Source organism: Podarcis pityusensis (assembly GCF_964106645.2).
Source record: "Podarcis pityusensis genome assembly, chromosome: 15".
Taxonomy (NCBI): Eukaryota; Metazoa; Chordata; class Lepidosauria; order Squamata; family Lacertidae; genus Podarcis; species Podarcis pityusensis.
This window is the reverse complement of record NC_138040.1, coordinates 12,062,795-12,088,095: the sequence shown is the minus strand read 5'-3', so window position 1 is coordinate 12,088,095 and position 25,301 is coordinate 12,062,795. Positions and strand designations below refer to the sequence as shown.

Sequence of the window (25,301 nt, the reverse complement as noted above, 5' to 3'; positions counted from 1 at the left end):
ACAAGTGGTACAGTGGTAAAGTATTTCTATTTCTATTTCCCCCATACCCACTACAGACAAGTGGATGGAAAGTCATAGCACTTTATAAAGTCCCAGTGATTTCAATAGGAGAAGTGGAATACAGACTTAAATCTCTCTCCCTTTTGAAAGCAGTGGGACTGAAAGATGCTTAACTCTGGTTGGATTGCTCCCTTAGGGTTCCAACTACACTCTGAGAAAACCCACTGAAATCAATGGACTTATCAGTCACCACAATGAAATTTTAAAGCGTCAACTGCTGGTTGAATACAATCCTCATTTTTTCTTTTTTTAAAAAAGGTTTCTTCTATTATTTATTGGAGGTGAGGCCATCTCTGCCCACGAGCTCCTAAAATTTCAGACCATCCATCTTTGGGCGCTTACCTGTCCATAAGGCTAATCCCAGGACTGTTTGGTCTCTGGAGTCCTTGAGACTGAAGTCAGGAATGATCTGCAGATTGTTGGTAGCATGAAGAGCATTTGCTAGAAGAGAAAACCATTAATTCTCTTTTAAGCCTGAAGTCAATCCTGTTTGCTTCAAAGATACCGGGCTGCATACGCATTATACCTTTAAAGAACATTTTCCACCCACCCCTAGAAGAGTTCTGGGCTCAGTAGTTTACCCTTCTGTAGTTGGAGGCAGTAATGACTCTGAATGCCAGTTGATGGAAGCCAATGGGATGTGGGGAGAGTGCCCTTGTGCTTGAGAGTCCTACTTGTGGGTTTCCCATAGCTGAATCTGGTTCACCACTGAACTAGATGGACCACTGGCCTGATCCAACAGACTCTTTTTGATGGTTCATTTATCTGCTTTTCAGCTCCTATTCCCTCCAGTTCCATCCCCTCCCGACGGGCAGCTCCCCACAGAAGGCTTACCTTTTTGCTCCAGTATGACGGACACCACATCTGGGTGGTTATAAGCTATTGCCATGTGAAGAGGAGTTTGCAGGCTGACGTTATCTGCCGTGCTGGGCGTCGCTGTCCCCTTCTGGGCAGGCACGGCTTTCTCCGTCTGGATATTAGGATTTGCTCCTTGCTGCAGCAACTCTGCCGTGAGGTTGGCTAGGCCATGCCGGCAAGCTGTGTGCAGCGGGGTCTCCCCCTTTATGGAAAGGAGAATTTGAAAAACTTAAAAAAGACAATCGATTTCAAGAGGGAGAGAAAAGACTCATGAATTGGACTTCAAAAGCAGCTCCCACAGAGCTCAGTGCGCGACAAACAACTGTCAACACATTTGTGGCTCCTCAATTTTCTAAGCACTGTACATATGCTAGAAGAAAGGGCTGCCTGCAGGTTCTCAATCTAAGAGACGCAATATAAAAGGAAAAAAGAATGGGGAGGGAAGAGGAAATAAAACAGGGGAGCAGCTGCTCCTTCACTAAGGCTGGACGATGTCAGCTTTTCAACATTGAAATGTATCACCGGCCAAACATTAGGTAAAGGTAAAGGGACCCCTGACCATTAGGTCCAGTCATGACCGACTCTGGGGTTGCGGCGCTCATCTCGCTTTACTGGCCGAGGGAGCCGGCGTTTGTCCACAGACAGCTTCCGGGTCATGTGGCCAGCATGACTAAGCCGCTTATGGCGAACCAGAGCAGCGCACGGAACCGCCGTTTACTTTCCCGCCGGAGCGGTACCTATTTATCTACTTGCACTTTGATGTGCTTTCTGCTAGGTTGGCAGGAGCAGGGACCGAGCAACGAGAGCTCACCCCGTTGCAGGGATTTGAAGCGCCGACCTTCTGATCGGCAAGTCCTAGGCTCTGTGGTTTAACCCACAGCGCCACCCGCGTCCCTTGGCCAAACACTGAGATATAGCAATACACCCCAATGTTGAAAAATAGAGGGAGGAACAAGCTGCATTGGCTCCGGCCCCACAAGGCACTGGGGTGGAACTCCCTTGGCAGGATCAGCAGCGGTTTCACCCTGACACCCCATGGGGCCAGGGCCAATGCAGCTTGTTCCTCCCTCCGTGCGTCAGCCCCTTGTGGCAGAGTCAGGTGCAGCAAGCCCCACCCGCGATATACTGCCCGGTGAAGGTGCCATTGCACTCTGGCCTTCAAACTGGCCCTGGGCGATGAATTGATACATCGCCCAAGCCTAACACACACACGCCCTTTCTCCATCTCATCACAGTAAAATGAGAAATGGTCCAAACTATCTGCATTTTAATACTTGCACTCTACAGTAAGCAGTTAGGGACTTGCTGTTAATTTCCCTCCATGCACCAAACAGATATATGGAGTGTCTGAGCAGAATTCTATTTCATTCGACATTCCCTTCTCTTCACCTACCGCTTTATTCCGGTGGTTAACTTTGGCCCCATGAGTTGCCAGGAACAGAGCGGCAGCCTCGTTTTCTGCCCCTGCTGCTCTTTGCAGCAAGCAGTTTCCTACAGGCAGCCAGCCACACGGGTGGGGGAGAGAAAAAGAAAAAGTTAGAACACAGAACAGGAGCCGAAATTCCAGCCGTCATCTTGCATTCTAAGCCAGGACCCTGGAGGGCAGGACACAACTGAACTGACGTGGCTTATTATTGACTTCCTTATTATTAAGTGTGCTTAAAAGGTAAAGGTAGAGGGACCCCTGACCATTAGGTCCTGCCGTGACCGACTCTGGGGTTGCAGTGCTCATCTTACTTTATTGGCCGAGGGAGCCGGCGTACAGCTTCCGGGTCATGTGGCCAGCATGACTGAGCCGCTTCTGGCGAACCAGAGCAGCGCATGGAAACGCCGTTTACCTTCCCGCTGGAGCGGTACCTATTTATCTACTTGCACTTTGGCGTGCTTTCGAACTGCTAGGTTGGCAGGAGCTGGGGCAGAGCAACGGGAGCTCACCCCGTCGCGGGGATTCGAACCGCAGACCTTCTGATTGACAAGTCCTAGGCTCTGTGGTTTAACCCACAGCGCCCACTTTTTGTCACAAGTGACCTCAAAACGATTCTCTCTCCCCCCCCCCTCTCTCTCACACACACATTATTACAAATCACAGAACACAATTAAGGTAACAGGAAAACACCAGCAACATCAATAATAAAGCCACAGTATAAAAACCATACTATATCAGCAATACCAACAATAAAACCTCAAAATCAGTCCCATAACATAAAACACACTTAAGCCTAACCATCGCCACCAAAAACTAGAAGAAAAACAAACCCAAGTAAATTCCCATCAAACCATGAACCCCCAAACACCCATGCCTCCAGAAAGAGGGCCTTTCACAACTGGGGCAGTGCTACTCAAGGCCCTTTTGATTTGTCCTCCCCTGATGTACAACAGCTGGAATTTTATTTCCTCAAGAGACTCCAGTGTCTTTTTGCTCAATTCACAAAAAAATTAGCTATCTGAAACATGCAGGCCACACACCCCTCCCACTGCACCCTCTTTTCAGTGCCCTCTGTGCTAAAGCAAACCAAAAGGTTGCTCGCTTTAAAGTTTCAGCTCTGCTATTGCCTCTTTCTTCCTTTTGGCTTGTCTTCTATCTGATTTCTCAATTGCCTTCTTTAGGGACTGAGTTACTGGGACGACACAATTTCTCTCACCGGTTGCTGTGTCGGGAGCGTCCGTATTGCTGCCCCGCTGGATGAGCCTGGCCGCAAAGCTGTTCTCATCAAAGGAAGTGCCGTTTTCCACCAGGACATCCTCAAAGGGGTTGACGGACGGGTCAGAAGACACCGTGATATACTGAACAGCAAGCCACAAAGCAGTGCTTCCTTCATGATCCTTCAGTTCCAAATCGAGCCTGGCAACAACAACAACATCCGATTATGCCCCACAAACAATTTCAAGTCGGGACTTTGTTCTCAGGAGACACAAATCAAGGCTTTCTAACACTGGCCAGTTCACCAGATTTCACCTGTCTGTTTATTGTGCCTTCAACATCCAATTTTTGTATTTTCTCCCTACCAAGTCAACTAGCATTCTTTTTCTCCTGATTGACACCTGCCCATTCTCACTGGCAGCTTTTCATTTACTGGGAGGTTTTGCAACTTGGATTTGAATCATCCGAGACCTTTTAGTACAGAAACACTTCCGTTCTGCCACCACTGAGCCACTTCCCCAAGCTCACCGTTCCAGCCACCTCCCTGCCCTATCGAGAAGACCCACCCAAGTGTCTGTTGCAAAACAGAACGGTGATAAGAAACACACAATTCCACAGACAAGAACTTCAAGGCAAGTTGCCGGCTACGAAGGGAAGAGCAGCCTTTAGGAAAACTCTGCCTGAAATTCAGGAAAAGTCCATCGTTCCCAGACAGTCTCCTAAAGTACCCAAAACTTGACAAGGACATGGTTTCTTCTATTAAGAGCACCATCCAGATAGATAATTGTATTAATCCAGTTTGCACAGACTTACTGCTTGCACTGGAGCAGCTGGCTGAATACTGGGTCATTTCTCACAACGATGGAGGCATGCAGTGGAGTCCTGGGGGTGCAGAGAGAGAGAGAGAGAGAGAGAGAGAGAAAGGGGTCAGCTGAATTAGGGCACAAGGTCTTCCAAAGGTCAAGGAGCAAGATCTCTTTTGTAAGTCGGCAACTTCTTGGAGCACGTGACACTAGACTCCTCCCTCAACTGGCTCTACCTGCTTGTCTTATTTACACCGGGAGACCAACATCCATTTTAATTATTAACAGCTATTACTGATCATTCAGGCAGTCGGTTTTAGATTTACTTCTGTACCCGTCAACAGGTTTCACCTATTTTCAGTAACAGACTTAACGGGGTGCAGATATTTATTTGTTTTTTGAAATCTTTTTACTTGATTTTACAAATATAAATTTATAACATTCCAAATGCATATCCATATACAGAGATTACTCTGAATCTTGAGACTTCCTGCCCCATCCTTTCCATGGGTCCTACTGTCAGCATTTACAACTGCGTATTATTCCATATTCTATATTTTAAATCAATCCATAATATCCATAGTATTTGTTACATTACGAGTGAGTTTCAAATCCTGTTTACGTTTTGATCTGCTTGCAGTGGTCTCCTAAATAAATTATAAATTTTTCCAATTCTTTTAAAAAGTTTTTGTCCTCTTGGTTCCTGAGTCTCAGGACCCCGGTGTTTCTAACCCTGCTCCACTTCCTATGGATGGACCTGAATTACCACCGCCAGGTCACCTGGCATCTCTCCCCGCCCGCTGGTTCAACACCTTCTAAGACATCGAACAGCCCAAATTTCAGTCACCAGATGCCCGGGATAACAGATACATTTTACCCTGGCACCGGAATCCCATCAATAACATACATGCTTTTACATGCAAAGGTTGCAGTTTCTATCACTGGTACCTCTGCCAGCCAAAATAAGCAATACAACAACAACAACAATAAATTTTATATATATCCCGCCCTCCCCGGCCAGAGCCGGGCTCAGGGCGGCTAGCACCAATAAAATCACAGTAAAAATATAATAGGGGGAAAAGGGGGGGGGGGAGAAAAAAAACAAACACAATTTAAAATACAGGTTAAAATGCCATTTAAAATGCAGCCTCATTTTAAAGTAGCTGATAAATCAAGACCATAAGAGGAGGGAAACATAAGGGTCAGACCGATTCCCAAAAAGGCCAGGCGGAACAGCCCTGTCTTACAGGCCCTGTGGAAAGATGTCAAGTCCCGCAGGGCCCTAGTCTCTTGTGACAGAGTGTTCCACCACGTCATGGCCGGTGCTGAAAAGGCCCTGGCCCTAGTTGAAACCAATCTAACTTCCTTGAGGCTCGGGACCTCCAAAGTGCTGTTATTTGTGGATCTTAAGGTCCTCCACAGGGCATACCAGGAGAGGTGGTCCCATAGGTATGTGGGTCCTAGGGTACAAGGGTTTGATGGACCAATTTTTCCAATTCTGCATAAAGCATCTTCAGATGTCCAGATCAACATTTCAAGCAATAGGTCAAGGAAACATACAAGCACAACGCCACCCAACAGTCACCTTCCTTTGCTGTCCTGCATGTTTGGATTGGCTCCTGCCTTCAAGAGGGACTCTGCAATCTGTGCCATCTCTGCCATGATGTCCGGCTTGTGTTTCTTGGGGCTGTAGGAGGCCACGAGGTGCAAGGGAGTCTCCTGGTCTCCCAAGGTTGCAGCATTCACCCGGGCACCGTTTTTAACGAGGAAGCTAGCAGCAAATTTATCTCCTTTGGGGAATGACAAGGAAAGAGCAGAAGTCAGGTAGCAGGATTTTTAAAAAGCACTCGCTCCAAAGAAACCCTCCCTAACAATCCTTTCCCATTTGCCAGATCAGTCAGAAAAGTGTAAACGGCAGAATATTCCTTGTATCTGTAGAAAAGGAATAGGTTTGTTAAAAAATTTAAAAAGACCCAGATGCAGGGCTTTTGATGGAAAGAGGATCAGTGGTCTCTATTTGGGGTGTATTATTAACATTATGAGCTCAAGGTGGCTTCTCCCTGCCCCATTTCATCCCTACAACAACCCTGTGAGGTAGGCTAGGCTAAGAGGCAGTGACTGGCCCAAGGTCACCCAGTTAGCTTCATGGCCAAGTGGGAATTTGAAGCCTGGAATCCAAAATCCTAGTCCAACACTCTCATCACCACAGCACACTCACATAAGAAGATAAAACAAGATTATTCAGCAAGCGCCTGGGCTACTTGTTTGGCTCACTGTGTTTGTTCTGCTTATTTAGAGTTCTGAAGAAAATACAAGTGACACAGGGAGGACACACAAAAAAGTTGCTGGATGCCTCTCTCTTCTAAGTGACTGCTTTCCCTATGTGTCTGGATGGGGAGAAGAATGGAAAATAAGCTGTTTAAAAGAGAGTTGAGAAGCAGGCATATTTGGGAGTATCTGAGGTTGCAACACAGCTAAGACTAAGTAGGCCTGGACCAGGTCGGCCTCTTAAATGGGAGACCACCAGGAACCATATATAAAAACAGATTTAAAAAATAAATTTTAAAACTTCTGATGCATTCACATGACATGTCAATTCACATACAGTTTAGTGCTTATGTCCTAAATGAGGAAACACCAGAAATGGTGGCCCTGGGAAAGTAGCAGTCCTATTTCTGGATTTTGCTGTTATGGAGGAAGCGCAGCCTGTGCAGGTTCCACAAACAGCCCATGGAATGGCCAAGAAAGGATGGGATGGGGTAAAAAGGATAGGAAGGAGGGAGATGGTGTTGCAGGTGCATGAGGATCACAAGGGCTCAACAGGCACCAGTTGTACACCTGAACTTTCCCATTAAGTGCTGCAGTGCGATGCATCTTCCAATCATGGAGACCCTTGCTTGCTTCTGCTGAGTAAGCATCACAGCCACCCATCAGCACATATCCAGCACAGGCATTAAGTGATGGCAATGCGTTCACCATGCCACCAAAAAATGGCCCCCACACCATTCTGCTGCTTTTCACAAGCAAGCTGCCTGTAACTGGAAGCGGTGCTGGGGAGCACAGAACACCCATTCCAGCACAGTGAAGGGAGATCCAAAGATTTCCTTAACATTTTTTGCATTTTGCAATTGCGCTTCTGCCATTAACAGAGGATCTGAACCAGATGAAGTGACGTTGTTTAAAGAGCTTGCAAGATCCGTACAGTGGAGCATTTTCAACTGTTGACAAGGTAGACTGTTGCCAGTTGTATTCCAATTTCAAAAGAAATCTCCTGCAACGTCGGAGGCCCTTAACCTGCAGTTTCGTAAGTAGGGACCAAGGGGTTTTTACAATTCCGGTGAAATACCTTGCCCTTCTCCTGAACTGGGAGGAGTTATAGAGGTTCTCCCAAACCTCAAACTAATTCTCAGAATGAAGGAAAGCATCCTGCTGCTTTCGGAGACACTCTGAAGCTCAAAGCACCATGGACAAGTCCCTCTAGCTACTCAGCTCAGGGCTGGGAATGGAGGGGAAAGGTTTGCTTCCACTACCACACAAAGTTGATACTCCTTGCAGGCTCATCACAGCCAATTCCGGGGGTGGGACGGGACGGGGGACGACACCATTAAGGGTGAACATAGATTTTGGCTAGCCAACAAAAAACCCTCTGATCTTGACTACAGCTGGTATTAAGTGATATGGAAATAAGTTTATCTTCAAGGGTTACTCATACCTTGCAGAGGACTATAATTTTCCTATTATACATTTAGATGAAGTTTATTTTCTACAAGTAGTTAGCCCAAGGGAAGAACAGAAATTGCTGGCCATCGGCTTGAATTGCTAATCAAGAAGGGCAGGCAACAAGCCCCACTTTCTCTTGCCAGAGGAAGATGTAATTCAAGATGCTACTGCTCTGTTCCTTTGCTCTCTGCATAACACTGCCATGGCAACCAATTCCTGTCTAACTGTATGAATCCTCAAAAGGATCCCTTTTCTTGCACTGAAAACTTCAGAACCACCAAACACACCACATGCTTTGCCAGACTTTTGGAGGTTTTTTCTAAAGCTAAGTTAATCTGCTGTGTAATGTCCAACATCAGTTCAACGACTCTCTAACTTGATCATGCAAGATGGCCCAGAATAGAAGACATTTCTAGTCTCTAGAGATCTTTCTCTCAAGTTGGAGATACAGTGGTACCTCGGGTCACATACGCTTCAAGTTACACACGCTTCAGGTTACAGACACTGCTAACCCAGAAATATTACCTCGGGTTAAGGACTTTACCTCAGGATGAGAACAGAAATCGCACAGCGGCAGCGGGAGGCCCCATTAGCTAAAGTGGGGCTTCAGGTTAAGAACAGTTTCAGGTTAAGAACAGACCTCCAGAACGAATTAAGTTCTTAACCCGAGGTACCACTGTACATGCTTACACACAACCTACTGTTTGCTGTGGACATGAAAAACAGGTGGGTGGAGGAATTTGCTGGGAAGACGTCCTTGGTTAGTTTTTGGTTGTTTGTTAATGTTGCTAATATTGTTTTGTGGATTACAAGTGCTGTAATGCTTTGTGAATTTTATGACTTTTCTTGTGCTGTTCAGTCTATTTTTTAAGATGTTTTGTTAATAGTATTTTATATAAGGTGGTTGTTTTAATGATGATTTGTGTGTGTGTGTATAAAATATATATTCTTTACTGAAATACAGAAGTATACAATTTCAAGTGTGCAAGGTAAAATAAGATGCGAATAGAAAAAAAACAACACCCGTGTAAAAAAAAAACCTATAAACACTACATGATTGTTATTGTAGTTAACCTAAACTTAACCTAATACAATGTTTATAAAAATGAATTCCAAATATCATTAAATTTGCCATGGCAAGCCAACGTTTGTAGGGGACTTGTTCGTGTGTTGCAAGTTTGTACATATCCTCTATCCATTCGTTTACTGATGACAGAGAGGCCTGGAGGCCAGCATCTGGCTCCAGGGGGCCTGAGGTTTCCTACCCCGATCTACAAATTTAAATGCTAGCACCTATGAAATCTGAGATTCCTGCATTACAGGGGATTGGATTAGGTGACCCTCTAGGTCCCTGCCAACTCTATGATTCCATGAGGGTTTTTTTGCCAGGAATGTACAGAACGAATTCTTAGCTGGAAAGTGAACTATATATTTTACAAACACAGTTTATTCTTACCCCTCTGAATAGCTTTATGCAGCAAACTCCAGCCTTTCTTGTCCACCATGTCCACATCTGCCTTGTGATTAACCAGGGTGGTTGCAATGCTTTCCAGTCTTCGAGAAAGTGCCAGATCTAAAGCAAGATCTCCGTTGTGATCTACTTCGTTTAGCTTCCCAGGCAGCTGCGGGGAAACGGGATTAGAAGTCGGGCACCGCACAGCGTGATAGCAAAAGCAGCAGATTAAAAAAATGAAGATTCTGGTGTTTATTCTACATTTAACGCCGCTCACTAAGGAGCCACACAGGGCGGCAGAGAAGCTTAGGAGAGGCCATGCTCAGTGACAAAGCATGACGCAAATCCCAGGCTCAAGAACTAAGGCCGACCTGGACTAAATAGAACAATGGTTCGAACGTAAGGCAGGCTTACGGACAGTTAAAAAAAAAGACAGTGGAGGTTGTGGGGGAAGCAACAATCATTTCGAAGAGAAAGGTTTTCTTAGTGATATTAAGGTGGGGGGAGAGAACTGTAATTGCAAACTAGGGAAGGTGTTTGTTTTTAAAAACTCATTTCAGATGCTAAAGTCTATTCTGCTTTCTTAAGAGGCAGAGGGAACTGACTTTGTAGTAATGAGCATATTGAGAGATATCTCCAAAATTCTATCCTAGTGCAGATTTAGGGGAGGATCTCTGCCTACCTGCGAATCCATTTCAATAAGATACAGGAAAACGACGTCTTCTCTCTCCACTTTAATAGCTTTGTGCAAAGGAAACTCTGTTTTGGATTTGATCATTTTATACAATAGCTGAGCACTCATACTGCTAAAGTCTTCTTTCCTCAAATCATCCTGGGGGGAAAAAATCATCAATCAAGAAAGTCACATATCTTGGCTCCAACCTTAGCCCCCCCCCCCCAGCTTCAGTCATTTCTCCAGCGCTATTTATTTATTTGTAGCATTTGTACCCTTTCCTTGTCAGAAAGGTTCCCAGAGCAGCTTACATGAAATTAAAACAACACTCCCCACTGTTGGGCTTACATCTTAACAAATACATAAATAAAAACACAACGTAGAGCAAGCATAAAAAAGTATCAGCCATTTCTACATGCACCTGTGCTTTTATAAGTGTATGGGTAACAGGAAAAAACCCAGACTTTGGGGGGGGAGTCAAACTGAAAAAGTATATTTGATTGTACGTGGTCAGATTTTCCCGCCTGCCTCTCAAAAGTCTACGTGGCTGAATAAAATTCCCAAGCATTTACTGGTTTCTGGCTTGAAAACTAGAAATGCCGCGGCAAGAGCAGCACATGTGTTTCTGTGAATCTATAAAATGATTTCCAACTCTCTTGTTTTCATTGCAATACCAGAGTTTATGGGTCTATGTTTTGTTTTGGTTAGTGTACTATGTTTGTTCCTGTTTGTTTTATATTTTATTTTTACTTTACAAATTCAGTGTGTGTGTGTGTTTAAAGAAATGTATGCATGGGCAGCACAAGGAATGGAGAAAGCTGGGTCTGAAGCTGTGCTACACTACTGCAAGATGGGGGTACTGTATAAATAAATTACCGCAAGCTGCTTAGACCAGCTGTCACCAACCTGGTGCTTTGTACTACAATTCCCATAAGCCCCAGCCAACATGGCCAATGGTCAGGGATGATGGGAGTTGGATGCCACAGGTTCCCCACCCGTTTTATTGCTCTGGGTGGTATAAGTATGCTCCTTCCGTATCTTAGCTTTGAGCACAAGGCTCTCCCATGGGCATGAATCACTGTACCAGGAACATCCTCCAACATTTTGTTGTCTCAACCTGTGAGATTATTTATCCACACATGTAACATAGGCTGATGATCTTTAATGAGGCACTTTTTCTCCCACGCTGCAAAATGTTTCCACGGGCGGAGGGGGGAACACACTTTGGAACTGAGCTATGATTCAATAATTACAGACCAGGAACCGCCTGTTTTCAGTACAGGCATCAGTTCTGCTGTCAATGCCAAGACATCCCATTTTAAGCAGATGCATACACCAAACTGCAGACCAAATGAAAACGAAAACCTCTTTGCAAGTGGGAAGCTAACAAGGCAAAGAGAATGCGGGGCTAAAATTCTTCTCTCCAACATGCTAGCTTTCCACATGCGAGGTGGCACTTGTTTCCTGGGGAAACCTTCAAACACGCAATTCCCCCACTGTACATGGTACAGCCCAAAGCAGCTGCAAAACAGAATGTGGGGGATTCTCAGTATAGTTTCAAATTTTACAGAAATCCCTTGCCTTGGAAACAGAGTAAATGCTGCATTTTTACATTAAAAAACACATATCCTCATTTGACCTCTTGAAGCACCCCATGCTCCTCTCTCAGCGCTTACCCAATGACTAGCAATTATCTCTGCACAGTAGTTCATCAAAGTGCTGGCATTCAGCTCCTCAGCTGTTTGATAGAAGCGGATGCAGTTTCTGACGTTCACAAGTGACATGACTCCTTTTTCACACCTACCAAGACAGACAGGGAAAGAGCCGGGGGTCAGCAAAAAGGGGATTTACTAGCAGATGATTTTCATTGCCAGCATCAAAAGACTTATCTCAGTAGCTAAAAAGTATGAACACAGACCTGCTTTATAAAGTATTAGTAAAACTGAAGAAGTTCTTTGAAAGATCTTGGCCCAGATCGGACATAACTATCTCAGTTAATTAAACTAAGATGCAAGTGGCGTGTGTCATCCCTTCCCTCTTTGCTGAGCAACAATTGAAGAGTGCCTGAGTTCATTAACCACAGTTTCCCACTGCAACCAAACCAGGAAACTATGGTTTCCATATTCAGAGCAGATCAGTGTTCAAGGAGTAGCCTTCAGATCCGAAGGAATTGCCTGTCCTGCACTTGAAGACTTCTGAAGTTAGGCTTTTAGCCAAGAATATTAATCTTAACACCCTGCAAGACATTCACAGGAGGCATTCTGCTGTTAAGCTACCAGGCATCCAGTTGAATGAGAGAGGCAAGACTTTTCTGCTTGTGCTGCTAACACCATCACCGTGTTGTAAATAAAGTCCTGATTCAAGTATCATCATCAATACTTTATTGAGGTCCAAAGACCCATAAACCATAACAATTTCAAAACTAGATACAGTTAAAACGACCAGACAGACAGATGGTAGAACCAAGGCAGTCATTTTGTTTTATCTAGGGCATAATGATCTTTGTTTCTTATAACCTCCGAAAGAAGCTTTGCCACGGCCAGTGTAATACCTCATTCAAGTAATATCTGAGCATTATAATCTATTAACACGCGCCTGGAATGTTGCCTTGCCCATACTGACAGAAGTAGACAGATGCGATAAATCTAGTAAAGCCAAGTTCATTTGCACACACACAAATGGGATAAATTAATAGGAGCACACAAGATCCCAGAGCAGAAGAGATTCTCTGTGTCACTACAGTCACGCTCGTTACTACAAAGTCAGTTCAAATATATAGGTTTGATGAAGAACCTGGCGAGATTGCCATCATTTGCTGGAGGAAGCATCAAGAGGGCCTTCTAAGCCATGTGTGTAATAGGACGACCTTTACCTAAACCAACCTTCACCAGTGAGCCCAGAACACCTGGAGGTCACCAGGAAGGCTGAGCCAAAGCATCCTCAACAGATCTCTCCAAAGGGAAGAGATCCCACCATTGGTCCTGATCACAGCTGCATTTCTGAGAGTGCCCATCTTTGAATTCAAAGCCGCTTCCCAGAGGGATCCACAGAGGGGAAAACAATCACTTGCGTTAGGACAAATGGCCTGGTTAATTAAGAAACAAATGCAACCGCTCATTCAGAGACTTGCCTTTCTCTGAGGAGCTGTAGCTGAAACCTGTTTGCCAGTTTCATCAGCTCGGTCAGGAACACGTCATCTTCTCTCAGCTCCAGCTCATCTGTATAGATCCAACGCAACATTGCCGTTGTCACGGCCGGGTCAGCATCTGTTGGAAGAGCATGAAGGGGATTATGATTTGGCCTTTAGAGGACCACCAGCATGCAGGGCTCTAGACCTGACATGCACTTACAAAAACAAAAATAGCCCCCCCAAAACTGCACGCTCAGTACTTATGAACCAGCAACCACACTTCTTATGCTCAAGACGTTAGCAATGAGCTTGTTTCTGTACTTACAATGTGGGGGGAAATGCAGTATCACACTGCTGCTGTGAGTGCTAAGTGGGCATACAACCCACCCCCCAATCTCAGGAACTAGTAAAGGTGGTATTTATAGCTCTGCTGCAATGAGGGTGTTGGCTGCCTGCTCACCCCCTAGAAAGAGGAGCTGGCGGGAGCACTAATATTAGAAGCTGTTTTCCAAGATGCAGCCAGAGATGTAAGAGGCAAGACGTCAATCATCTGGGGAAGCCCCGACAGCTTCAACGCCCCACCAACCCACAACTAAAACATAGTCAAGAGCAGGTGGCAGCCCTAGCGTTCTTCTTCCCCCAGCCCCACATTTCAACTTCAGAAACTGCTTGACACCTAAGTATTCTACAGTGGTACCTCGCAAGACGAATGCCTCTCAAGACGAAAAAGTTTTTGGTTTTTTGAGTTGCTTCGAGAGACGAATTTCCCTATGGGCTTGCTTCGCAAGACGGAAACGTCTTGCAAGTTTGTTTCCTTTTTCTTAAAACCGTTACAGTAATACAGGGTGCATTGCTTGAAGAGGTGCAGTTGCGACTTGACTTCGGGGAGCAACTCACAGCACGCGGTGTGGTAGCCTTTTTTGAGGTTTTTGAAGATTTTTTTGAAAAAATTGAAACCGTGCTTCGCAAGACGAAAAAACTCACAAGACGAAAAAACTCGCAGAACGAATTAATTTCGTCTTGCGAGGCACCACTGTACTTTCACCTCCACTCCGTTTTCATGGTGCTTAAAATGTGAGACAAGGGGCCAACAGGGAGACAGGGTTCAAATCCTATCCACCACCATGAAGTTCAGCTTAGGTCAGTCAACCACCTTCAGCCTAACCTACCTCACAAACTCATTGCAAGGTAAAAGAGGGCTAGGTAAAGCCATGAATACCACCTTTAAGCTTCTTGGAGAAAGGGAGAGATAAAATCATCTAAAATGGGTGAGAGAATTACTTTAAAACCTTTTTGGGGAGGGGGCAGAGAAAGAGGTCGTTTTCAGGTATTCCTCCTCCTGGCCCAATTTGTTAAATAAATCCCTCAGTAAAACTCCTAGAGCAGTTTATAAACTAAAATAAACAAATAAAAAGTAGCAGCTAAAAAACAACAACCCAATGTAGAGTTCAGCAGAATGTATAAAACCCCCAATAATTTTCCAATCCCCTATATAAATTGGTATCCAATTTAGCATGTCTGATTTCCTATCTGGTTTGCAATATATGTAGGACACCATCTTTCCCCAATGCCCGGAAGCAGCTGAACTGAACCAATTGATTGGGGGGAGGGAATTCAACGAAGCACATTAGTGCAGTTTAAATGTTATATTCCATTACAGTCGTACTTTGGAAGTCGAACAGAATCCATTCCAGAAGTCCATTCAACTTCCAAAACATCTGGAAGCTCCTGCAGCCATTCAGAAGCCCCATAGGATGTTCAGCTTCCAAAAATAGTTCGCAAACTGGAACAATCACGTCCAGGTTTGCGGCGTTCGGGAGCCAAAACATTCGAGAAACCAAAAACCAAGGTACGACTGTACTAAAAAGCTTTCCTTGGACTTAACCTGTAAACATTTTAAAACCTGACAGGTGCCTTAGGATTAACTGGATCTCCCTCTCCAAGAGAGAGAAGTCTGCCCTCAGAGGGAAATCAGGATCCCTATAGCTTCTATGTGAGGCTGCAGAAAGGTCCTGCATCCAGATTATCTCACTGATGCCAGAGTGGGCATTCTGTACCCTCCCATTCTGCCAGCATGACCCTGGGCTGGATGATAAAACTATACCATCGCTGGAGCTGGAATAGTTTATGTCCTTCCCACTTATTTCATTCCCGCTCCCCACACTCACACAAAAAAGATCCAGAACAGGACACACCTTCTGACCTCCAAATGTAAGGCCCGGCAGTTTTAACTGGACTAATGTTGCATGCAATCATCATGTTATGAAACCATGCACTTTTAGACATGGAAACCTTTCCATGGAAAAAACAGAGCAACTGTTTTAATTCTCTTTCTACCCCACATCACCGACGAAAGTCATCCTAATACACAAGCATGGGTGTCCCATGGTGGAAATCTGTCACCTGACAGCAGAGCCGCTACAGTGGCAGAGGTGGAGGAGAGACAAGGGATGTGGAGACACTGCCACCAGCTCTGCTGAGAAGCCAGGTTCCTCCTACAATCTCCTGCCATCCGGCAGCAGCCACTACATCAGGCTGCAGCAGAGGAAGGAAGAGAAGTAACTCAATTCATTAGCCCAGCTGAGAGACCAGCAACTTTTGGTGCCTCCTTTCCCTGAACTGTTTTCGATCCCAGAGGGTCATCAGAAGATCCTGCAACTACAAAGAAATAATGCCTGGGCTTGCATATTTCCTCCTCTCACCGAATCCATTTTTCCTTTTGTGCTATCGTAAGCCCGAGGGCAGGGCCTACCTTTAAAAATAAAGTGATCTATAAGGCTCTCTTTTTAACACGGCTCATTTTATAATGCAAACTTGAAATTTGCAATATAATTGCTTGTTTAGAATCAACGTCTCGGGCCAGAATTCTCTCTCTCTCTCCATCGCTGCAGGTTTTTAGGGAAGGTATATGCATGGGAGGGAAAGAGAGAAGGGAAGAGAAGAGAAGAGAAAAAGGCGCCCAACTGATTAAAGAGCTAATTTCACTAAAGATAAAAGACTGGTGTCTCAACAGTTGCCTTACATGGAATTGCTACACAGGCCGCTCTGACACAGCAACCCTCAAAACAAAAGGAATAACCGGGCTGTTTCAGACGGCTTTGTCTCCCAGCTCTAAGCGGGCTCCCATTCTGTAAGACGAAGAGGCCACCACACTTAACATCCACATCATTAAAATGAAAGTGGGATGGGCTACTGATTTAACTAGCATTAAACACAGAGCTCTCAAAGGCCCATTAGCATGTTCTGGAGACAAAGGCTTCATAATTAATGGATCAAGTGCCTCTTTCTGTGGGCGGAGCACCTCCTGAAGGAGAAGACTGCAACCTCCTCTACCAAAGGGGCCTTTCATCTTTTCACTGCTCGCCCAAAGCCAATGAAAGCATCTCTCTCACCCCCCCCCACCCCAGCCAATCAGAAACCGACCTGACAGATCCAGCTCCTCCGTAGACACCAGGTTGGCCAGGCTCCAAGTCTCGCTGCGAGCTGCCAATACAAATTTGTGAGCGCTGATGCGCCTGTCTCCAACCTTTATCTTCAGGTCACTGGAGAAACACAAGACAAACACACACACACACACCTGCGCTTAGATGACTTTGCAAACTTCTGCACAGCAGCAAGGAAACTCAGGGTATTCTGCCGTAGAGGAGAAAGGCAGAGCAGTGGCGATATGAGGATTCCCCACGGCACTTTTGCAGGCTTCTTATGGTCCCAAACAGCCACAAAGAAGCCTTCAGAAAGAAGCAGGGAGTCTGCACGCTTTGTGAACGGGATAGGAAAATGCTGGCTGTGCACAAACAAGGAGGGACGCTAACCAAGTTCGGCTTGTTTGCTATTCCCAGGCACGCGATTAAGGGGCAAAACGCTCATCTGAGAAGGAAAATGTTAGAAGAATTAGAGCAACATCTCCTCTTCTCTCCTTTTGTATTTAATTTCTTTAAAAAAAACCAAACACAATCAGGGAAGCAGCTCTGATCCACCCTATCCGTTTAGGCAGTGCTGGTAACAATTAAAAGGTTCGTAGCTAAAGGATTTGCATGCTTGCTCACAGCCATGTGAAGGATGTTTAAAGCAAGACTGGGGGTGGGGTGGGGTGAGTGGGTAATGTGATGGGGGAATACGACAGAGATTTATAAATTTATTATTGCTGTAGAGCAAAAGTGGGGAGATAAATGAGGTAATTTAACACCGTGCGTCTAATCAGATTTTTTTTTTAAAAAATCTTAAGAGGCTAAAAGGATGCTGCCAATTAAACAAGCACCCTTTTTTTAAAAAAAAATATGTATTTAGTAGAAGTAAAAAGAAAAGAAAAACAGAACCGGAAATGGCAAGCACCACCACATAGGAAGGAATGGCACCCCTTAAATAACACAAATGTTAAGAATAATCTTAGAAATAAGCTGTGCCTTTTGCTTCAGAAATATTATTTTAATCATACGGAAATTTAAACTCACTGTCAAAGTGATGGGCACTGGCTCACATGGCTTAAAAAAGGAATTAGTGGTTGATACATATACGGTACACGAATGATATTTTAAGGATTAATACATTGATACCGTATTGGCCCAAATATAAGCGACACCTTTAAAATTCGGGGGGGGGGGGGGGGAGAAAAAAAGACAATACCAAAATATAAGCTGCTCCCTTATAATTCCGCAGGCACTCACACCTGTTCCGTTTTACTGTATGTCTGTTTCAGCAGCGATATCGTAAAAGCCAATTTTTGTAAGGTCACAAATTTAAGTCGCACTTTAACTTTTCATGGTCGGAATTTGGAAAAAGAAGTATGGCTTATATTCGGGCCAATACGGTAAGTGCACATTGTTATACACTCAAGTATTCCTGTTTAAGTTGCTGAAATAGAAAACAAAATACAACCAAACAAAACAATCATACCCATAATCTCCAGGTAAGCTTCTATGCATACTGAACACAAATATCCTAATAATATATTATCCATGAGCCCTTGTCAACAGTTGTATGATGCTGGGGCTGATGGGAGCTGTAGTCCAAAACATCTGGAGGGCATCAGATTGATGAAGGTTGCAAAATAGACCCCCCTCAGAAACACAACAAATAGTCTATGGCATTTATACAAGCTTCTATGTTAAAGGTAAAGGGTAAAGGGACCGACTCTGGGGTTGCGGCGCTCATCTCGCTCTATAGGCCGAGGGAGCTGGCGTTTGTCCACAGACAGCTTCCGGGTCATGTGGCCAGCATGACTAAGCCACTTCTGGCGAACCAGAGCAGCGCACGGAAAGGCCGTTTACCTTCCCGCTGGAGAGGTACCTATTTATCTACTTGCACTTTGATGTGCTTTCGAACTGCTAGGTTGGCAGGAGCAGGGACCGAGCAACAGGAGCTCACCCTGTGGTGGGGATTTGAACCGCCGACCTTCTGATCAGCAAGTCCTAGGCTCTGTGGTTTAACCCACAGCGCCACCCATGTCCCTTCTATATTATATCTACAATAATTAATTAAAAACAACAACAATACTAACTTGCATATTATTTCTTCTCAATAAATTGAATGCATTAAATTGATACCCAGTCCAAACCCTATATAGTCTTTATGTAATAGATATAATGTATTAGGACAGGAGGCAAGCTTTCATAGCATTTCTATATCTTTTCTCTTAATTTAGTTATGACCGAATATACACCCACCCATATATATGCAGAGTCGGAAGGGACCACGAGGATCATCCATTCCAACTCATTGCAGTGCAAGAATATTTTGCGCAACATGGGGTTTGAACCCACGTCCCCGAGATTATAAGAGTCTCATGCTCCACCCAATTGAGCTATCCCTCAGGGCAATTAGGGACTAGACCAATTCACAGGTGATGGCTGATAAGTCTATCAAGCAGCATTGGCAGCAATGTATTTTTATATATATTTATAACCCACATTTCTTCTGTCGTGGAGTATTGGAGTATCAAGGTTCAGAGGCAGTCCAGCAATTGAGACTGTTTGCTAGGCCCTGCTTAGGGCCTCTCTGAAGTATTTGCCTGGCTTGGCCCAGAAATGGAAACAGGAAGAATTACCTACGATAGAAGAACGGAGAACTAAAATGATGGATTATGCAGAATTGGACAGAATGACCGGAAGGATCCGGAATCGACGAGATCAAAGATTTACAGAAGATTGGGAAAAGTTTATCCAATATATGCAAAAACTGAGTGATAATCAAATTACGTTTGTAAGTTTTAGGGAAGCTCTGTGAGGGGAAATGGTTAAAATGGCAGAAATGTGTAAAAAGTAATAAAGGGAAGGAATTTCAGACAAATTGAGGGAAGTCAAAAAAGAGAAGCAAGATGTAATTAAGATGTATGGAATGTATAAATTTGTTTTTATATTTGAAAACCAATAAAATATATTATAAAAAAATAATAATGAAGTATTTGCCTGGCCACTTTGTGAAAACCAGATGATGAACTAGATGGCTCTTAAATACGATCCAACAAGGTTCCGTGCATTAAGACGTCTGGTGAGAAAGTGTTTAAGAGCTGAAAATAACTCTTTCTTCGCTAAGTGTTTATCAGAGCTTGGGCTGACAAGAGAGACCCTCAACTGACAAATGACCATCAACCTGTAGGCCTGAAAGGCTGAGCCTGTCTTATGTTTAATCACTGTACTATATTTAAAGTCTTTAAGTGATTTTACCACTACCACCACCACCACTGCATAATGCAGAACGATGATCTCTGCATTTCAGCAAACATGAAACACACACAGCTTACTTCCAAGGAAGAGGTTTGTGAATTAAGAAATTTGGTCTTACACACTAGCTGAAAAGTTATGAGCAACAAGTTCTAGGGTGTGTCCCCTTTCTCTTTCCAAAAAACACTGGACACCAAAACAGCAATAACTTCCAGTTTTGAAGAATAGGAAGTGCTTAGGAAGCAAAGCAAAAGTATATTTGTCCAAGATAAATATTTAACTTCAAACTTCCCAAAAAAAAGGCAAAGTACATTTGTCTGGCTCGGTTTCCCAGCAAAATATGCTGCATTTATGTATTAAGTGAGCAGCAATATTTTAAAGCAACGCTGTCTTTACAAGGGCCATTAACTGCAACTCTCAATCCTCCACAAATACATGCTTGGCCTGGAATCAATTATTTTGACACGAGCAAAAGAGTTTGTTTCTAACTTTACCCTGCAGGAAAACACAGGAAACTCCTTGCTTCCATTCTGTCAAGTTGGAGGATGGGCTTCTGCCTTTTGAAAGATTAGATTAGACTGCATTTCACCCAGTATAAGATCTTGGAACTTTGTTTCTTCCAGTGTTCAGAAGCAATCTAATGGCTTCCATGTTACGTGTGTGAACAATATGCCTGCATAGGCAAGCGTCCTCTAAAGGTGTTTAAACTATTTTGCTTTCCTGTGCTTAATGCATTGTCCCTGCTTTCTTGCAAATGGCAAACATAGTGTAAAATAGCACAAAGAGATAGGAAAAAGAGGCACAGCATTTCAGAAGAGACTGTACCCAGTAAAAGCTGAAAGGGTGTTGGTGGAAGTGAAGAATTGGTAATGGATGCAAAAAATGGAAAGGAAGTTAAGCTTATTTGTGTACAAATTTATAGCACTTATGGTTGCAAAACAAGGCTGAGGTCCAAGTGGGAAATCTGATGAAACCTTTAAAAGGCAAAGGCCAGATTCAAATGTCAGAGTCAAACCATGGCTTGGCAGATGGGGTCATAACTTAAGTTCTGCTTGACACAGCAGCAGAACCCAGCCCATGGTTCTGTCTTCACCACCACATGTTTACCTGTATTGCTCCTGCTCATACAACTCTGCTACGATGGCAAGCAGCCGACTGATGAAGGAGTCGCTGGCACTCTCCTTGTTAGACTGAGCGGCCAAGAGAGTGCATTTCCTCTCCGTCTCAGTCAGCTTCTTCTGCAACTTGACATATTCCTGACGGAGAAGCATCAGATGTTTTTCCAGTTTGGCCACCTCTTCTGCAAAGACAACGGAACAAAATTCAAAACGTAAATCAGAAAGGGGCAAAAGCCGACTGGCACCTCACAGCAGCCACTCCATCAGGTAGCAGAATACAGAGAGAGGAGGGAAGCAGGCTTCTTCTATCTTCTCTACAGAGTGAAGAGCTGCCTTTGGCCCTCCCTCAACTCACACAGCGGCAGTCATTCCAACAGGCTTCATGAACTGCTTCAGTCCCAGCTGACTGTTATAAGATCTGTAAGACTGGTGTCTGAGTTTGCCTCCCTGCCTCTTTACTCATCCCTCCTCATCCTTTTTTAATCATGTCACGTCTCTTAGATATTAAGTCTGAAGGGAAGGAACTACTGGTGTGTGTGTTTTGTAAGCTAAAGTGTGGGGTAGAAACACTTTATTTGTATAAATAGCTGAGTAGTGTAACACGTGCTTTGCAACCAAAAGGATCTATGGTCAATCTCTACCTCATGTACCAGGCCTGGGAAGACCCTTGGCAGTCCAAGCAGACAGTATTGGACTAAATGGACCAACTGTCTGGCTCAGTACAAGACAGCTTCAAAGGCACAGAGCCAGCATAGCCAATGCAGTGCCTTCCAGAAGTTGTGGACTCCAACTCCCATGAGCCCCAGCCAGCACAGCAAATGGTCAGGAATGATGAGAATTGTAGTCCAACAACAACAACTGTTATCACGCTGGAGGGTATTTAGTCTATGCCAGGAATGACCAAACTAGGAGATGCCTTCAAATTTGTCCCTTTGCATGCAGTTCTGTTGGGAATTAGTTTGTGACAAACACTCATTTTGATTCCATCAAACACAAAGGAGCTTTCCGAGAATGCACACAATTGCACCATTAGTCATTCCACTGTATGATTGTTCATCAGTACATTCTCTCTGCGGCACCCAATTTTAAAAAGATGCTGGACTATTTAAAAAAAGTTTTTGCGTGTATAAGCCTTAAGATAAAAGGTGAGGACAATGACAGGCAAGGATTTCTGAAGATGCAGAGTTCTACAGCAGACACGCTGCTAAACATCACAGAGCACCTGAGCACGAAAGCATCAGCAGAGGATCCACCTGCTGCTCCCACAAATAAATACATGTCCAAAAGCAGAAACTTCAGAAAGAACTACAGTATGCCAACGATACTCCTGCCTGGTGTGAAGATTCCTTCCCACCTTGCGCTGGCAATACAAATCTCCACCTCCACCCACCCCCAGTGAAAAGGAACAAGGTCAGCACAGCAAAGAATAGGCACATTTTTGTTGGTGTCAAGTCTTTCAGATTCTAAAAATCCCAGAAATGCATTCCCTGAAGTGACCAATCCTAATCCCTAATCGGACTAAAATCAATTTTAAGAGCTTCACTCTTGAGACATACTTTGACAAAGAGATTTGCTCAAGTCAAAACTTTTGGAATATCTTTTGGAAGTACTGGAACTCTGGCTTGTTGGGACCTCAGGTAAGTTAAGAGCGAAAGGATTAAAAAAAAACTAGCCACAGCTAAATGGTAGAGTACACACTCTGCATACAAATCCCCCAATTTTGAGCCCTTAGATCAGGCACCCCCAAACTCAGCCCTCCAGCTGTTTTGGGACTACAACTTCCATAATCCCTAGTTAACAGGACCAGTGGTCAGGGATGATGGGAATTGTAGTCCCAAAACAGCTGGAGGGCTGAGTTTGGGGGTGCCTGATTTAGATGTTTTTGGACTACAGCCTGCATCATCCTCAGTCAGCATGGCCAATAGTTAAGGATTATGGGAAATGTGGTCCAACATCATTTGGGGACTCAAGGATAGGGAAGGCTGCTCCAAGAACATAGGGGACCTGCTGGCTCAGACCAGCGATGCATCTGATCCAACATTACATTCTCACAGTCACAAGCAGAGATGTGTGGAACAGCAGTCTCCCAGTAATGATCCCCAACAACTGGTATTCAGAGGTATATGAACAATGATACTGGAGGCAATATATAACCACCATGACTAGCAGCCACTGATAGTATTAATCCTCCCCATAAATTTGACTTAACACCATTTTAAAGCCATCTGAGTTGGCAGCCATGCCTTGTGGGAGTGAATTCCATAGTGCAACCATGTGCAGTGAAAAGACACACCTCCTTTTGTCTATCTTGATTCTTCTAGTGTTCAGTTCACTGGACGAGCCTGGAATCTAGTATTATGGGAGACAGAGGTAGAACCTCTCTCTGTCCACTTTCGCTATGCCACCCATAACTTCATACAGCTCAGTCATGCTGCCATCACAATTTGTCCCTAAAGAGACCCAAACGGTTTCCCTGGTATCTCTGGGGATCTCAGGTAGGAAGCCTAAGGAACATCCGAGCTTTTATACTTGATACCCTTCAGAATGAGCAATGATAAAGGAAGTCTGAGGCTATAGGCTGCACTCCCTCATAGTGGGGGAGGTGTATGCTAAGTTATTGTTTCAATACACTGCATCTGATGACATTAAAGAGGCTTTCTTCATTGATCTTTATGCTGTCAAATCCACCAAGAATGACTAATTGTTTCCATTAAGTACCAGCCAGCAATATTTGCGAAAAAACCAGATATGTGGCATTAACTGTGCTTTGATACGCTGCTAGCAAATGCATCAAGGCTTGGCTAAGATCATTCACATTTTACACTGGTTGTAGATATAAAAAACTGACATCGCAAAGTAGGTGTACGTTAACAAAGAAATTCTGAATCATCTAACACAATCCTTACGAGTCCAAGACTCTGGTAGTATACTTATTCCATACCAAGCATTTATTCTTAGAAAGGAGGTTACCAATATTTTAAAGGCAACTGCAGTTTTAAAAGATACACCAGAATTGAGATTATACCTGGAGCAGGGAACCAGGTGTGCAAGAAAGGCTTGCTGAGAAGTTGAGAACTGTGTGTCATGAGTCACAAAGAGCCATCGTGGAGGGGCTGGTTGGATGGGGGGGCGCAGCTGGAGGAGCTGCCTGCAAACGACCCTGGGAAGGGGCCCAGTGGTTTGGAACAGACTGCGTCAGGGCCATGAGTGAAAGGAGATGCTCCAATAGTCGGTTATCGATGAGGAGTTGGATCCTGGGCAGGAAGGGGGTGTTCCTGTGGTATAGCCTCCCAGTATGCCACTCTGAACTCTGCACCCACTCCCCAGGGTCATCAAGAGGCAATCCCTGCACCCTGTTCTGGTTTGACCAGCCCCTACATGATGTCTCCTTAGATCTCAGGATCCTGTGCAGGCTCCAGCAAGGCATGTTTAACAGTGAAAGGAACTCTACAAAGGATGCACATGGGCAGGGACTCCCTATTCAATACATACTGGTGAGTAGTGACTCCATGCATGGTCCTTAAGCATGCTGGAACAGCTGCCTTCCATATTAACTACTGCACTTGGCCACAATCGAATCATTTAGTTTCATGCTGTTTATTGTGTGTGCATGTTTTAATGAAGTTCAATCTTAATTCTCAGCCACCGTGAAAGGATACATTTCCTGAAAGGCAGAATATGAATAATTGTAACAAACAAAATGAGCCAAGCAAACTCAACCACAACTCTTCCCAGGAGTCCTTCAGTTTGGACTGAAAAAAAGAGAATGAAGTCTTGCAATCTAAATACCGCCACTATATTATCCGGTTATTCTGAGTGTGATGCTGATAATGCCAAGGTTGCAGGTTTGATCCCTACATGGGACAGCTGCATATTTCTGCGTTACAGGGGGGTTGATTCTCAGGGTCCCTTCCAACTCTACAATTCTATGATTCTATATAGAATTTACCTTTCATGGTTAAGAAAGCCAAAAGCTTTACAAGAAAATCACACACCATCACTCTAAGGCAGAGAATGATACCAGTATTGATCAGGGAACTTTCACTGAATAATGCATAGTTAGGCACTGCATGGAATGCTTTCATCTGCAGCAGAGCATTCAGCATCTCTAGATATATTCAGAGCAGGTTGTGGTTGCTTCTTGTAGAAACCAACTACTTAGCTGGCCAGCAGATAAACCATTTGT

The 25,301-nt window shown here is 44.3% G+C and overlaps 1 protein-coding gene across 1 annotated transcript in view; it reads right to left on the bottom strand.

Moving 5' to 3' along the window:
* Positions 1 to 25,301, bottom strand: part of ANKFY1 (ankyrin repeat and FYVE domain containing 1) — a 65,863-nt gene that overhangs the window by 34,380 nt on the left and 6,182 nt on the right. The window contains exons 2-13 of the mRNA XM_080983311.1: positions 21,105 to 21,297; positions 16,762 to 16,880; positions 13,339 to 13,474; positions 11,885 to 12,008; positions 10,218 to 10,367; positions 9,539 to 9,704; positions 5,948 to 6,152; positions 4,373 to 4,441; positions 3,561 to 3,760; positions 2,312 to 2,409; positions 895 to 1,120; positions 403 to 501 (exon numbers count right to left, since the gene is read on the bottom strand). Coding sequence (XP_080839437.1) covers positions 403 to 501; positions 895 to 1,120; positions 2,312 to 2,409; positions 3,561 to 3,760; positions 4,373 to 4,441; positions 5,948 to 6,152; positions 9,539 to 9,704; positions 10,218 to 10,367; positions 11,885 to 12,008; positions 13,339 to 13,474; positions 16,762 to 16,880; positions 21,105 to 21,297 — 1,785 coding nt within the window. The remainder of the gene's footprint in view (positions 1 to 402; positions 502 to 894; positions 1,121 to 2,311; positions 2,410 to 3,560; positions 3,761 to 4,372; positions 4,442 to 5,947; positions 6,153 to 9,538; positions 9,705 to 10,217; positions 10,368 to 11,884; positions 12,009 to 13,338; positions 13,475 to 16,761; positions 16,881 to 21,104; positions 21,298 to 25,301) is intronic.